The sequence below is a fragment of the Eretmochelys imbricata genome, chromosome 1 (genome assembly GCF_965152235.1).
Source record: "Eretmochelys imbricata isolate rEreImb1 chromosome 1, rEreImb1.hap1, whole genome shotgun sequence".
Lineage (NCBI taxonomy): Eukaryota > Metazoa > Chordata > Testudines > Cheloniidae > Eretmochelys > Eretmochelys imbricata.
Genome location: NC_135572.1, coordinates 36,931,138 through 36,947,068, shown reverse-complemented (window position 1 = coordinate 36,947,068; position 15,931 = coordinate 36,931,138). Strand labels below are relative to the sequence as shown.

Below are 15,931 nucleotides of genomic sequence, written 5' to 3'. Positions count from 1 at the left end.
AGTCGTTGCATATCTGTATTCCTTCATCTTTTAGGCTATGCCTATGCTTAAAATGCTACAGTGGCATCGCTGCAGCTGCGCTGTCATAGAGCGTCAGTTTAGACACTCACTACAGTGACAGGAAGGAGTCTCCCATTGCTGTAGTTAAACCGCCTCCCTGAAAGAAGGAATTCTTCTGTCAACCTAACGCTGTCTACATCGGGGTTTAGGTCAGCATAGCTACGTCTCTCACGGATGTGAATTTTTCACATCCCTGAGAGACATAGTTATGCTGATGTAAGCTTCCAGGGTAGCCCCAGACCTTACTTTGGAGATCAGAGTGACAATCAGTTTGGCAAAGACTCTGGATGACAGCAATAGGCTAGTTCATAAAATTAATGTTTCCTCTGCACTGTGAACTTCAGGAATTATTTCTTGATTGGGATATGCAGGAGATTCTCCAAAACCTGTAGAGAGGTGAAGAGGGAGCTTTTTCATTCTGAATTGTGTTCTTCAAATCAAAAGTTTGTTTCAGGATAGAGCTCGGCCTGTTTGTGGTTTTTTTAATGGCAATAAAAATCTGGAATACCATTCCTAGTATATTTCTGCAGGCATAACACTAAGTATAGCTATTACCTTATGACATACAAATTTTTGAATAGCCATAAAGATTGCTTGAATTTTCTCAGGGCTGAGTGGAAAGAACAATATCAAAAACCAAGATGATTATAACGGGGTCTGGTTGCACAAGGGTTGGCAACCTTTCAGAAGTGGTTGCCGAGTCTTCATTTATTCACTCTAAGTTAAGGTTTTGCGTGCCAGTAATACATTTTAACCTTTTTAGAAGGTCTCTTTCTATAAGTCTTTAATAAATAACTAAACTATTGTTTTATGTAAAGTAAGTGAGGTTTTTAAAATATTTAAGAAGCTTCATTTAAAATTAAATTAAAATGCAGAGCCCCCCAGACCGGTGGCCAGCACCCAGGCAGTGTGAGTGCCACTGAAAATCAGCTCATATGCCGCCTTTGGCACGCGTGCCATAGGTTGCCTACCCCTGGGTTAGCACATGAGGGCAGGGTGTAAAATAAGTTTTCTTCCACTTCCTGCCTCTGCATGTGCAGGAGGGGACTAAGTAGCTTAGGTACAGCTGCTCACTGCCCCCACCTGCATGTTAAGCCTAGCAAATGCAGGGTTGTAAGGGGCTTTTTTTGCCACCTTATTCCACTCCATGAGTGCACAGATAGTCATGATCTGGGCCATACGATGTCATATTCATTTGCCATAGAAATGAGAAAATTCCAACTTTATAAACTAATACAAAAGAAAATCATGTAGCAACTATTGCCTCATTCATTTAATGAACTATGTATCAACTCTGTCGAGTAAAATTATCAGATTCAATGTAAACCCAGTGAAAAGGTTCATTAATGGACAAATCTTAGCAGTAATGCACATTATTTACATACTAAATCTTTCATTCAGAATTTTTTTGTGGCATTAAGTTGTTTTTGAAATAACATTATAAAATCAGTAATTTATTTTTCCATTTCAGTTTTAGGAATATATTGAAGAAACCATGGACAATCAACAGGATTTCATTAGCATCTCAACTTGCAGTGGAATTTCTGTTCCTGAAAAGAAAATCAACTCCTTAGTAGCTGAAGATCATGGTCAGCAAATTCTAAATGTACTGCAAAGTTTCAGAGAAAATAATATCTTTTTTGACTTTAAAATACTTGTGAAAGATGAAATAATCCCCTGTCATCGTTGTGTACTAGCAGCATGCAGTGACTTTTTCAGGTAAGCCTACTTTTAATGTAATTTTGAAGAGAGTGGTTATTTTTAAATTCTTGGTGTGAAAGTATAACTACAGAAATTAAGGTAAATCAAAGTGACATATCTATTCTCAGCATTTTGAGCAAAGTAATTATTCATATTAAACTCAAGTCCAGTCATGCATATTACCAAAAAATGGAGTGACCCTTTGTCTGAGGTGCATACAGCAGTCTGCATTCTAAAATGTAAATGTAGAATCCTAATTAAATATTGTGCACTGGGAAGACTGTGCATGTCTTCTGTATCTGTATTTGAATGTCCACAACACAAAATATGGTTTGACTTAATGTGGGGAGGGCCAAACCCTATACCTCATACATTCTTATTGTAGAATGCCCACAAGTAGATCATGAATATATTTATTATTATACATTTTTCCATAACATTTTCTGCAGCATGGGGCACGGGTCACTTGCTGGAGGATTCTCTGCACCTTGAAGTCTTTAAACCACGATTTGAGGACTTCAGTAGCTCAGACATAAGCTAGGGGTTTGTTACAGGAGTTGGTGGGTGAGATTCCGTGGCCTGCATTGTGCAGGAGGTCAGACTAGACGATCATAATGGTCTCTTCTGACCTTAAAGTCTATGATTGTATGAATAAACTTCACAAGGGGTTTCTCAGATAAGTAGACAGTAGACTGATGCTTACGGGGTGACTTGATCACAGTTTATAAGTATGTACATGGGGAACAAAATGTTTATAATGGGCTCATCTATCTGGTGGACAAAGCTATAACAAAATCCAATGGCTGGAAGTTGAAAGTAGACACTTTCAGACTGGAAATAAGGTTCATTTTTTTTAACTGTTAGGGTAATTTGCCACTGGAACAACTTACCAAGGGTTGTGTTGAATTTGTGTCATTGGCAAATTTTAAAATCAAGATTGGATATTTTACTAAAAGATATGCACTAGTTCAAATAGGAATTAATCCAGGAAGGTCCTGTGGCCTGTGTTATTCAGGAGGTCATATGAGATAATCACAGTGTTCCCTTCTGGCCTTATGATCTATGAATGAATCTATAAATGCCATATGTATGACTGAAAAAACAAAAATCCCAGCAATTTTTCAAAAACTTCAACTAAACGCAAAATCCAGCCTCAAATTTGTGGCCTTCCCTGTGGTAACTGGAGCCATAAATTAATTAATGAATAACTAACACTCATCTATGTACAGGATGTAGTCCTTTCAGTTATAATATAGATGATCTTCATTGCCAAAAGACCCTGGCTAACCTGTGCTTCAGTAAAGCACTAACCTGCAAATCTACACTGAAAGATTTCTAGGTTTACCATTCACTGAGGCAGAAAATTTCAGTACTTCTGTTGTTATGAAAAGCAAAACTAGTACAAGTGAGATTATGTTTCCCAGAGATCAAAAAAGGAGTAACATTGCTGCCCAGCCTTGCCATGGCATAAACTCAAGCCCTGGGATACTTACTGCTGATTGTCCCTCCTCCCAGTTTCTCCACTTGACCTCCTTTAACAGAAAAAAAATTCTCATTCTAGCTCCTACAAGAGTGAAGGGGAACTGGTTGGTCATACTAAGTGTAGCAGGAGGCCTTTAGAAGGGCTGCCTCCACAACCCTACTTCCGCCTCTTTCTGCAGCAGTTCTTAAGATAGCTACCCCTGCACTGCTCTACATTCAAGCTAGTGATGGGAATAAGTAAAGATGGGGAGAGAATGAGAAGCTGAAGGAGCTATGGTTCATTCTTCCACTTCAGCAAAAATAAGGCTGATGTTCAAGATATTTTTCTTTCCCTCAAATACCCTGAATTCTGCACAAAGGAAGTCATGTTTCTCAAGAACTACTGTTGAAGAAGGGAGGAGTGATAAGAGAAGGGATGTTTATTTCTATTCACTTCACTAGATGGATCTTCTTCACTCCTACAGCAGAGTTGCTTACAGGAGCAGTGACTGCCTAAAACCATCCTACCTCCTCTCAGCAGTAGAAGCCTCTGGGCAGTTTTACACTTAAAATGCTGCAACGCGTCAGTGAAGATGCTACTGTGCCGATGGGAGAGCTTCTCTCATCAGTGTAGTTAATCCATGTCCACGAGAGGCGGTAGCTATGGGGACAAGAGAAACTCTCCCACAGAGCGCTGTCTACATCAGGGGTTAGGTTGGTTTAACTGCATTGCTTAGGGGTGTGGATTTTTCACACCCCTGAGCAACATTGTTATACTGATGTAAGTTTGTATTGTAGACCTGGATAGAAAGGAGCAACACTAAATATCTTAGTTTTTCATGGTTTCATTTAGAACATAGGTGGGGCAGGCAGTTGACATGGCAAAGTGTAGGTCCAAAGTGTAGGTCCACTACTTAGTGGGGAAGGAGAGCTAATAATGGACAACGCAAACAGAGGTGTTTAATGCTATTTTGCTTCAGTCATCACTAAAAAGGTTAATTTTGACCAAATGCTTAACACAATTAATATTAACAACAAAGGAGAAAGAACACAAGCCAGAATAGGGAAGGAATAAGTTAAAAAATATTTAGATAAGCTATATGTATTCAAGTTGGCTGGGCATGATGACATTCACCTGGGGTATTCAAGGAACTAGATGAAGCAATCACAGGACCCTTAGTGATTTTCTTCAAGGATGGGTGAGTCCCAGAGGACTGGAGCAGGGCAAACATAGTACCTATCTTTAAAAAGGGGAACAAAGAAGACCTGGGGAATTGCATACCAGTCAGACTAACTTCAATTGCTGGAAAGATACTGGAACAAATTACTAAGCAGTTTGTAAGCACCTAGAAGATAATAGGGTGATAAGTAAGGCTGTGAGTTTGTCACGGAGGTCCCGAAAGTCCCAGAGACCATGACTTTCTGTGACCTCCGTGACTTCCGCACTGGCCTTTGCTGGGGCAGTCTTGGGCCCCCGCACACCACCTCCGCAAGCAGCAGAGCTTGGGTGTAGGAGGGGGCAGGAGGTTGAGGCACAGGACAGGGTGAGGCAGGCTCTGGGTGGCACTTACCTGATTGGCTCCCCAGAAGTGGCGACATCCCCCTCACTCAGCTGCTAGGTGGAGGCATGGCCAGGCAGCTCTGCATACTGGGTACACATAGATCTGCACTCTGGGTACGCAGAGGTCTTCCAGGGAGTACATCAACTCATCTAGATATTTGCCTAGTTTTACAATAGGCTACATAAAAAAGCACTAGTGAAGTCAGTACAAACTAAAATTCCATACAAACAATGACTTGTTTATACTGTTCTCCATGTCCATTAAAGATGTTATCAGTTTAATCTGCAGCAAGGGTGATTTAGGTTAGATATTAGGAAAATCTTTCTGACTATAAGGATAATTAAGCAGTGGAACAGGTTATCACTGGAGGTTGTGGAATCCCCCTCACTGGAAATTTTTAAGAACGTACTAGCCAAACGTGTGTTAGGGATGGTCTAAGTATACTTGGTCCTGCCTCAGCAGAGTGGGATAGACTAGATCAGTGGTTCTCATACTTATTGATCACACCTCCCTTCTTTGTGTATGTAGTAGTTTACACCCTCCCGCCACACAAGTACATATACCAATACAAAAAAATCAACATAGAACTCTCACTAAATATGAAAAACAGTAAGGCAATGATTCAAACAGAGCCAACAATCCATAGTAAAAAGAGCAAAACTGCAACTGTGGTCACTGCTTACAATGAAATGTGCACACCATGTTATAGCAAATGGATTAACATACAGATGCAATGACTTTGTATAATGCTGTGCAAGCTTAACAGATATCCATCAAAATGCACAGCGTCATCTAGAGTCAAATGCACCGTGCCATCTGAGGGTCTAGTATGTCTGGAGCAATCAGCTTTGCTAGTTATTCATTGCTGTGGGTAAAATGTGCACTGTATGTTTTTTCCCCCTAAAGCTTCTCACGCCTCCCCCCCAGAGGGGCCTGCCCCCGAGTTTGAGAATCTCTGAACTAGATTATTCTTGAGATACGTTCCTGCCATACATTTCTATGGTTCTTTGTTGGTCTACAGGAAATGTGATGTCACCAGCATTGTCTTTTCACCAGCAGTTATTAGTATGCAAACTTCACTGATTCTAAGCTCCGCACTTTAGCATCTCACTAATCCATGCTAGCTAGTATGTATTGAGTAATGCAAATATAATCAAAGCAAATTACAGTACAATTTGCAGAATGTCATTTTTAAATATTGCAGAATACCATGAGCCAAATTCAGCTTTGACACAAGTAGGAGTAATTGAAATAGAGTTGCACACTTTCATACCAGAGCTGAATTTTGTCCCAAGAATGAAAGAACATAGCACAGTGGAATGGAAATGGCTTATAAAAAGTCTGAATATAATTGCTGGTTGTGTACTCTCTTCACTTCAGTGAAGTGCCACAGAGTGCTTCAACCCTTACTTGTTTTCTCTTGGAACTTAACCTCTTGGGGTATGTCTACACAGCCCACAGCAGTGAGCCTCCCAGGCTGTGTCAACAGACTCAGGCTCATGCTACTTCACTAAAAATAACTGCATAAATGTTGCAGCTTGGGCCCTGAGGCCTAGGGAACAGTGTGGGCTTCTGAGCTCCAGATGCAACTTTAAAGAACTGTCTACACAATTATTTTGACCATGGTAGCACAAGCCCCATGAGTCCAAGTCTGTTGACCCAGGCTGGGAGGCTTACTGTGTAGACATGCTCTTGGTGACAATAAGTGTGCGTGTATGGAGGGTTCAATGCAGGAGTTGTGATCTTATTGTGATGTGACTGTGACTGGCTGCATAGTAACTTCCCTCTCTAGGGGACACAGGACACTGGGACCACACAAGAATCATATTCAAAAAATCTCTCCCTCTCCATTGTTTGGCAGAATATAGGGGCTAGGAAGGAAGTTGCTTAAATTTTGGGACTGCCAGACAGCCAGACACAGTTGGTTTATAAACCAGGCACAAAGAGATCAGGGACCAGAATGGGGGAAAAGGTGTTCTTATTACAGGAGACTGTCAAGCAGAAACTTAGCATAAGAACATTTATCATGGGAGTGTGCTTGTATCCCAGAAGAGAGGGGCTTTATTTTGCGATTGTATTTGCTCCTGGGTATATCAGTGTGTGGGTTCTAGAAAAGCTCCACCTGTCACAGTGACATTTTAAGTTTAAATCATTTAGGATAATGTATCATGGGATGACAGGAGAGGAGAGGTTCCACAAGGCCCTTCATTTTTTCTCTCCTATACCCTATTGATTGGTGATATCTGCTCATGGCTTTAACTACCATCTTTACATTGACTCAAAATCTACTTTTCTGCTCCCAGGTCTAATTCCCTCCATCCAATCCTGCATCTCAGCCTTGTTTTCTGGCATCTTTTTGTGGATGCCAACTTAAATTCCACAAGGCCACAGCTAAGCTCCTGATTTTTTCCACCATCCCCAACCCCTTGTTATAACTGTGGACAACACCACTATCTGCCCAGTTGCTCAGGTCTGTAACCTGGATATTAGCCCTCTCTTTTAACCCGTCATCAAGGCTTTGCCTGAATCCTACTTCTTCCAACATAATATTTAAACTATTGATCCTTTCCCCTCTGTCCACAGTGTCAAAACTCATCTTGGCCCTTACCATCTCATGTCTTGGCTATGACAACCTCCTCCTCCTCTCTGGCCTTGACAGCTGCAGTCTTTTCCCTCCCCTGCCATAAATCTATTAAAAATACTGCTGCCAAGATCATTTTCCTAGCTAATCCCTTTGATCAGGTCACCCTTCTCTGTTCCTCCATTGGCTTCTCCTTTTCCATCATATCTAACATATGCTTCTTGTCTTGACCTTTGAGGCCCTTCATATTTTAGGCCCACTCAGCTCATCTGCTGTATTATTTTATTGCACCATCTAGATCAGTGGCTCTCAACCTTTCCAAACTACTGTATCCCTTTCAGGAATCTGATTCGTCTTGTTCACCCCCAAGTTTCACCTGACTTAAAAACTACTTGCTTACTTAATCAGACAAAAATATAGAAGTGTCACAGCACACTATTACTGAAATTGCTTCTTTCTCATTTTTACTATATAATTATAAAATAAATAAATTGGAATATAAATATTGTACTTACATTTCAGTGTATAGTATATAGAGCAGTATAATCAAGTCTCTGTCTGTATGAAATTTTAGTTTGTACTGACTTCACTAGTGCTTTTCTATGTAGCCTGTTGTAAAACTAGGCAAATATCTAGATGAGCTGATGTACCCCCCTGGAAGACCTCTGTGTACCCCCAGGGGTATGTGTACCCCGAGTTGAGAACCACTGATCTAGATTTTTTTTCTAGATTTTTTTTTTCAGTATAGTGTTTTCTTGTCTTCTGTTTGCTAGATCTATAATGTTATTTAATTTGTGTATATGTCTCCTGTATTTTACTGCAGAGCCATGTTTGAGGTTAACATGAAAGAAAGAGATGATGGGAATGTTACTATTAGTAATTTATCACCCAAGGCAGTGAAGGCTTTTCTCGATTATGCCTATACAGGAAAAACTGAGATAACAAATGATAATGTGGAAATGTTCTTCCAGTTGTCATCATTTCTTCAAGTTTCACACCTCTCCAAAGCTTGCAGTGACTTTCTAATAGAAAGCATTGATCTTGGGAACTGTTTACAATTGTTGTCTATATCAGAAAGTTATGGTTCTGTTCATTTGTTTGATCATGCACTAGAGTTTGCACAGCACTGCTTTTCCTTGCTACTCAAATCAAGTGATTTCTTGGAGATGAATTTTGAGATATTACAAAAATGTATTGAAGCAGATGAGCTAAATGTTCTGGAGGAAGAATCTGTGTTGAAAGCTGTCCTACAGTGGACCAAACATAATTTAGAAACAAGACAGAAGCATCTCCATCACTTGATTAAAAAAGTGAGATTACATCAGTTACCTGAAAAGTCACTGAAGGACTTGTTGCATTCTGAAGAATATTTGCTTCAGAGCACTGACTGCTTAGGAATAATCAACGATGCAATTAAAAGTGTACAAAACTCCAGTGGCCTGTTTCCAGATGCTCGTCCTTCAACAACAGAAAAATATATATTTGTTCACAAGACTGAAGAAAATGGAGAAAACAGACACACATTTTGCTATAACATCAAAACTGATAAATGGAGAGAACTGCCCCACACCCACATAATTTATCTGCCAGGGTCAAGTTTATCTAGTTATGGAGAAAAAATATTTATAACTGGTGGGTGCAAAGGGAACTGCTGTAGGACTGTTAGACTTCATATTGCTGAACCCTTTCATGATGCCACTGACCAGACTTGGTGCTACTGCCCAGTCAGCAATGATTTCTCCGTAGTGTCAGCTATGAAAAAACCAAGGACTATGCACACATCTGTCATGACTCTAAATCAGTTATTTATAATAGGTGGAAAGACTAAAGGAGCTCAAGACATCAGAAGTCTTTTGGATGTGGAATCTTACAATCCTCTCTCCAAAGAATGGAAATCTGTAAGTCCGCTACCAAGAGGCATATACTATCCAGAAGCAAGTGCATGTGAAAATATAATTTATGTCCTTGGTGCTGAAGTAGAGATTACTGATGCCTTTAATCCATCTCTGGATTGTTTCTTTGAGTATAATGTTATAACTGATCAATGGTCTGAGCTTGTAGCAGAGTTTGGGCAATTTTTTCATGCAACTTTAATCAAAGCTGTTCCAGTGAACTGCACATTGTATATATGTGACCTTTCCACCTACAAGGTTTATAGTTTTTGTCCAGAAACTTGTGTTTGGAAAGGGGAAGGATCTTTTGAATGTGCTGGCTTTAATGCAGGAGCAGTTGGAATAGAAGATAAAATTTACATACTAGGTGGTGATTATGCTCCAGATGAAATTACAGATGAAGTCCAAGTCTACCATAGCAACAGGTCTGAGTGGGAAGAAGTCACACCAATGCCAAGAGCCTTAACTGAGTTTCATTGTCAGACGATTCAGTTTAATAAATACAGAGACCCATGGTCATCTGTAGGGCAGTGTGCTCTGGAGCATTTTGAAACATTGTGAGTTATAAGAGTCTACTTAAATGCACAAGTTTTTAAAACATATTATTTTTAGCTGTTGCTATAGTTTTTTGCAAATAGTTTATATTATAAACATGTTCTGTTGACAACTTATGTTGTAGAATTGATTGTTTTTATGGTAATCATGTATATCAACTTTTACATAGGTTTATATGCAACTTCTTTTCAGATGTCGTTTGAATAATTTGCAGAGCAACATCACTTTTCAAGAAGTATAGTAATAGGGGTTTAATTTTGTAATATCTATGCACTTTTACTTGTATCTTCATGAATGCCCCCATGGACAAATCGCTGAGCAAGAAAATTGTGTTGATATTTTTCCTTCATAACTTATGGTGTAGAAATATGCTGAATTTTTTGTTTAACCCGAGCAGAGGGGCTGTAGACATCATTGTGTCAGTTTACTCTTGCTGCATTGACAATAACAAGAGCAAATGCCAAAGAGGGCTTCACATTCACAAGGCATTGATTGACTCTGGATATTTAATGTGAAGGGAATAATGATTTTTACAGTTTTATTTCATTGTGGCCTGTTTTCCCTACTCCTGTACTTGCTGTCTGTCTTCATCCTGAAGCTGTTGTCAGACACCTCTGAGACTGACACTATTTTGTAAGCAATTGCTGTATGGTGTGTGATTCACACAGCAGCCTCCTGCACCTTTGCAGATGGTCATCTTGGCAGTGTTGTCAAACACAACTAGGCCAAAAGAGCAAGATTCTTGAGGGTGCTCTCATAACTAGGTCTTCCATCTGTCAAGTGTATAGTGCTACATACTACAGCCATGTCTATACTACTGGCTAAATCAGCATTGCTGCGATCGATGCCGCGATATTGATTTAGTGAGCCTGGTGAAGGCACGCTAAGTCCATGGGAGAGTGCTTTCCCATCAACATCTGTACTCCACCTCCCCGAAAGACAGAAGCTACGTCAACGGGAAAGCGTCTCCCATCAACAATAGCGCGGTGCAAACGCTGCTGTAAGTCAATCTAAGTTACGTCAATTTCAATTATGTAATTTACAAAACCGAAGTAAGGTAACTTGGATTGACTTACAGCGTTAGGGTAGACCAGCCCTAAGTCACTGGGCTGGCCTCTGCAGTAGTTTGTATCACAGATTCTAGATATTATTGCTTAAATTAACTAAATTAGAAGAGTGTGTGTTTCAGTGCATATAAAATACCAAATACAATACTGAAAAATACACAAAAAACCCACACTTTAAAAATCAAAGTGGACAAGTATTTCTAAAGTCAAGTAATTGATTTTTTTTAAAAAAATTGTAAATAGTGTGTGTTTTAACTGAATTAAAAGACACTTCAGGATATGTACTTTCACTTTGTACTTCACAATCCACCTTAGGTGTAGAAATACTATATGGTAACCACTAAGTATATTGCTTAGCTTTTTTTAACATAGTAAGCTATTATAATAAGAATGTTAAACTTGCAATGGATTTTTAGTATTCCTATTAATCTACATATAGGTCATGGGGAAAATTTAGCCCCCCCACCTCCAAAGTGGATCTTTCACAGAGGAAGAGGTGCTAATTAGGGTGTGCACACCCATTGCTGGGCTGCACGCACAGAGACAAGCACGGGAAGACTGGAAATAAGGAAAGAAGACAGACATCTGTCCTGTGGAGGGGTATTAGCCTGAAAGTAGCCTTCACAGAAGGGTTCTGTAATTTTCTACAACCTGGATGGGAAAGATTCCTTTTCTTTCCAGTGCTCGGCCCAGCTACTTGAATTTGTCCTAATGAATAATGTATACTATAGTGACAGTATATTTGAAACAGTAAACTCATGCTATGCTAGACAGAATTATACTAAGCATTTGGCTATAGCATGTATCCTGCTTAAGCAATGTAAAAAAATTAAAATTGCAGGGGAAAAGCTATAGAAATCTTCTCTGATAGTTTAGACTATCTGGATAATTTTAGAAAATACCACATGTGCATTGGGCTGGCATTTTGGAAAGGTCAAGTCAGTATTAATGTCTGGAATTGACTATCTCTTTGTGGCTGTTTTTTGTGGCTAATATTTCTGTTTCAAGCACTATACAATCTAAGGCCCCAATCCTGCAATTGGTTATGCAGACACACCATTGAAGTCAGTGGGCCTCTGTGCTGGTGAATGGTTCTGTCCACCTGGGCCTTTTAGGATTGGGCCTTAACACAGATAGTTCATAGAATTATATTAATATTTTTAGGGCAGTGCTAACTGCAAAAAAGAGCAGGGCAAAAGCAGAATCTTATGCTTTCATGCACACATCCTATTGAAAGTGTTTTCCAGAAGTGCCTAATATACACTGTCTTTCTCTGGCTATAAACCCCATAATATTTTAAACGGCAGAAATAAGATTTTAATTCTTCAGTTGGATTTCTGTGATTTTAGTGAGACACAGTGCATGTGACTATAGAATGGTTAAACCTACCAAATCCCCGTGAGTCTAGCTGCAATTGACGTCTCCCCTATGTGCAGGTCATAATGGCCACTTTTATCATATCAGTCTTAGATCAAGATTGCACCAGTCAGTGCCAGGTATTCTCAGATGTTACCTGCTCTATTACAAGGAAATAAAGACAAAAACAAAAATAGCACTGGCTTAATAATTTGGTATCAGACAGCCATATGAAGTTAGCCAATATTTACCAAGATGACTTTCATAAGAACATAAATGAAATTTTGTAAAATTAAAGAGACTGTTATTTAAATAAATCTGTAGTTTGTAATAAGATTTAGGTCAAATTCTGTTAACAAAAAATAGTAAACAGTTTGCTATTGGTATTGAGGTTTTAGTGTCAAGAAGGTAACATCTACTTTTATACTACTTTTTTTTCCTAGATAATCCCCGAATTATTTACAAACTATGGTTAAATATAATGTACTTCACAATCCTCCCACTGAAAGCAACTGTCACTTGGGTTAGAACACAGCGGTTGATTCTTAATGCAAAGCAAATGTTCAGAACAATTCAGGAAAAGTGAAAAACGTCAAAATGAAACCGCAAGGAAAAAATCTAAGTAACTATATAGTATAATAACCCAGTTTCAGATTTGGTCAGGACACTGAAGCTAACACTACTATTCTTGCAAAATCTAGGATGGAGTCTTACTAACCATGAGTTTTTACAACCTAATTGTCACTTCTCATCAAAAATATAGGGCCTCATTCTCCACTGCTTTGTCCTTGTGTCGTAGTTTACACCCATGTAAAGTGAGTAAAATTGATGTAAAATGCTAGGACATGTTGGATGTGCAGTTTATCAAGGTGTAAATGACAGGTTCAAGGGAATAGAGAATCAGGCCCATAGTATTTTTAACTATCACCATCACTAGCAACTTGGTGGGCTACAGTCAGCATTGAGTCAGGGGAAAGAATGACACCAACTGAATCACAAATAGTATTTAGTATGTAACAATCTGACTTTCTTTGGAGGTCTTCTATCCAAGTACTATTTAGGCCTAATCCTGTTCTGCTTTGGGCATCTGATGGAATCATAACCCAAATGGTAAAACTCTCACCATTATTTATATCTGTATTTTGTCAAATATATATATAATGATGCTTCACTCAGATTTTTATTTGAAAATAGATATGTTCCTTTAATATTTTCTTAAAGCCGTGCTACATTTTGCATATCTAACAATGACTAAGAAATGTCTTTAAATCCAATAAAATATCTGTAAACAAAACCCATGTATAATTGATGAGAATGAAACCACGTGAAAGGGCTGACTGAAATGATTTTTTTTTTTTGCTCATAACTATAATTCAAGAGGGAAGCAAAATTTAAGGCACAGGTGAAAAAGAGGTGGTAGTAGATGCAGTCATTAAAAATTGAATGTTGTTTGTTTTAAAATAGCAGGCCAATTACTCTGCCTGAGAAAACATAAAAATATAAAAGAATCTATATACATGTTCAAAATTTACAACTGAGTTTACCCTGTGCATTACAAGTTCATAACTGTCCCAGGTTCAGAACCAGAAAAGCCATGAATAGTTCAGTCTTTCCTTTATAATAACTTGGGCCTTTGATCTTGGCTTCATATAACAGGTAATCAGCAGACAATGGCTCATGTCTCAGGGTATAACTTCAAAAGACTGGGTTTTTGCAAACAGGAAGTGGGGAATTTGCATTCACTTCCCCCTAGCTATTGCCCAGGAAAACAACTTAACACATGTTCCAAAAGTCCATTTTTGTCGGGCACATTATTCAATATAGTCCTTTAATACCACCACCACCACCCTCGGTCTCACACCTGTCATAGCTCCCCCCTTGAGAGGTTACATACAATCACAGCCCACAATAATGCATAAACCATTCATTTAATACAATGGACCCCAAAAATACTTAATCTTAATTCAGTAAAGTCCCCCAAGCATACTGCAAGAAATTGCCTTATCTGTCACAACATCAAGCATTAAACAGAATGAAGTTGCTGAAAGGAATTTTATGACAATTATTTAATGTATGACTATTGTCATAATGCAGAATTATTTTAAAGAGATATATAATTCAAGTTTTGAATGATTTTTGGAGCGATTGGCAAACTAAAGGAAATTTTCCAGAGGCAGTACAATTTTTTATGTGCATCCAGAAATGGAATTTGTCTACCACTGTGATTCCCTTTGCGTAATTAAAATGACCTGGGACTAAAAACATATAAAAGAAATAACAGGTGTTCCTCATGACCACATTTAGATTCACTTATAATGTGTTTATGATCCAATTCCCTACTCATGTTTGTGGTCATGTGTATTACAAATCCCAACTACAGATACTAGGAATGATGGTACACAGAATCCTGATATATGTACACTGGTGACAAATAATTACAAAGGAACAGATCTGGCAGTACTTAATCAGCTAAATTTCCCATGGAGTTTAATGTGTGCTTTGCCTGACTAAGGACTGCAGAATTATCCAATGATCAGGTGATAATGTGGTAGTATCAGTTACTTTACAGTTTCCATTGCCTCCAAAGAGTTGTTAGAATATGGTATGATATTTATGTAGCTCTACAATTTACTAGGGTTATAATGGTACGGGAGAAAAAGGTAAATTGGCTCAATTCCTGCATTCAGAGAATTATATCTGAGAGCAGAATTGAGCTCAATGGTTAGGCATGTTAAACTAAAAACATGGCTTCAAAAGATAAGGGATCACATTCCTGCAATTCTTGTAGTCCTTAGTCATGTGAGTAATCTCATTGAAGTCAATGAGACTACTCAAATAGGAGTTACTTGTATGAGTAAGAGTATGCTTTATAAAACTGTTAATTACAAAAATCACAAAATTAATGTGAATACTTTTTTGTAATTATTTTCTTTTGACTTCTGTAGACTCTCAATACATTATGAATAAAGCACATTCTTTTAGAAAGCCCAGAACTAAACTGGAGAATGTGATTGCTCTAAAGAATAATAAACATTACCTGTATTTTCACAGAATTATACTATCATGTCTGAAAGAATATAAATTGCATGTAAATGTATATGGTCTTATTTGTATTTAACATTAAACAGTACAACCAAAACAAGTAATTTATAATATTGACATATTGTATGTCAATAAATTAACATACAGCATGATTAATATAATATACAGTCAGCTAATATATGTAATTTCTTTAATATCTATTAGTTATTTTATTGAACCATCTTAATATTTTAGGAATGCTACATAAAATGTTATGACATGTTGGCAACATAAAAGGGTTTATATTTTAGTGGTTATCATAAAGGTCAATATTAAAATTTAATATTTATTTTGTACTGAGCCATTATGTTTGCACAGACTTGGTGGTGTATTTTATTGTATTTATTTAATTATATATTATTTTCTGTATTATAAATAAATATTAGTAATCCATTAACTACAGGTTAAAGTTTAGTTATATTTGCAAAACAGGGTAGCTTTACTGGGTCAACTTTCCTTCATGTGACTCCATGAACTAAGCCTTCATTACCATGAGAAGTAGATATTACCACAGTATATAGATGGGGAGACTGGCACAACAAGGAAGGTATGTTGGCAAATTTTCAAAGGTGGCCTCTAATTCTGGGTGTCTTGAGTTTTTAGGTACCCAAATTG

General features: G+C 38.1%; 1 protein-coding gene across 1 annotated transcript in view; it reads left to right on the top strand.

Annotated features, from left to right (window-relative positions):
- Positions 1–15,616, top strand: part of KBTBD3 (kelch repeat and BTB domain containing 3) — a 28,379-nt gene extending 12,763 nt beyond the window's left edge. The window contains exons 2-3 of the mRNA XM_077808667.1: positions 1,532–1,779; positions 8,189–15,616. Of these exons, the coding sequence (XP_077664793.1) occupies positions 1,556–1,779; positions 8,189–9,818 (1,854 nt within the window). The 5' untranslated portion in view covers positions 1,532–1,555 and the 3' untranslated portion in view covers positions 9,819–15,616. The remainder of the gene's footprint in view (positions 1–1,531; positions 1,780–8,188) is intronic.
- Positions 15,617–15,931: the final 315 nt, after the last annotated feature.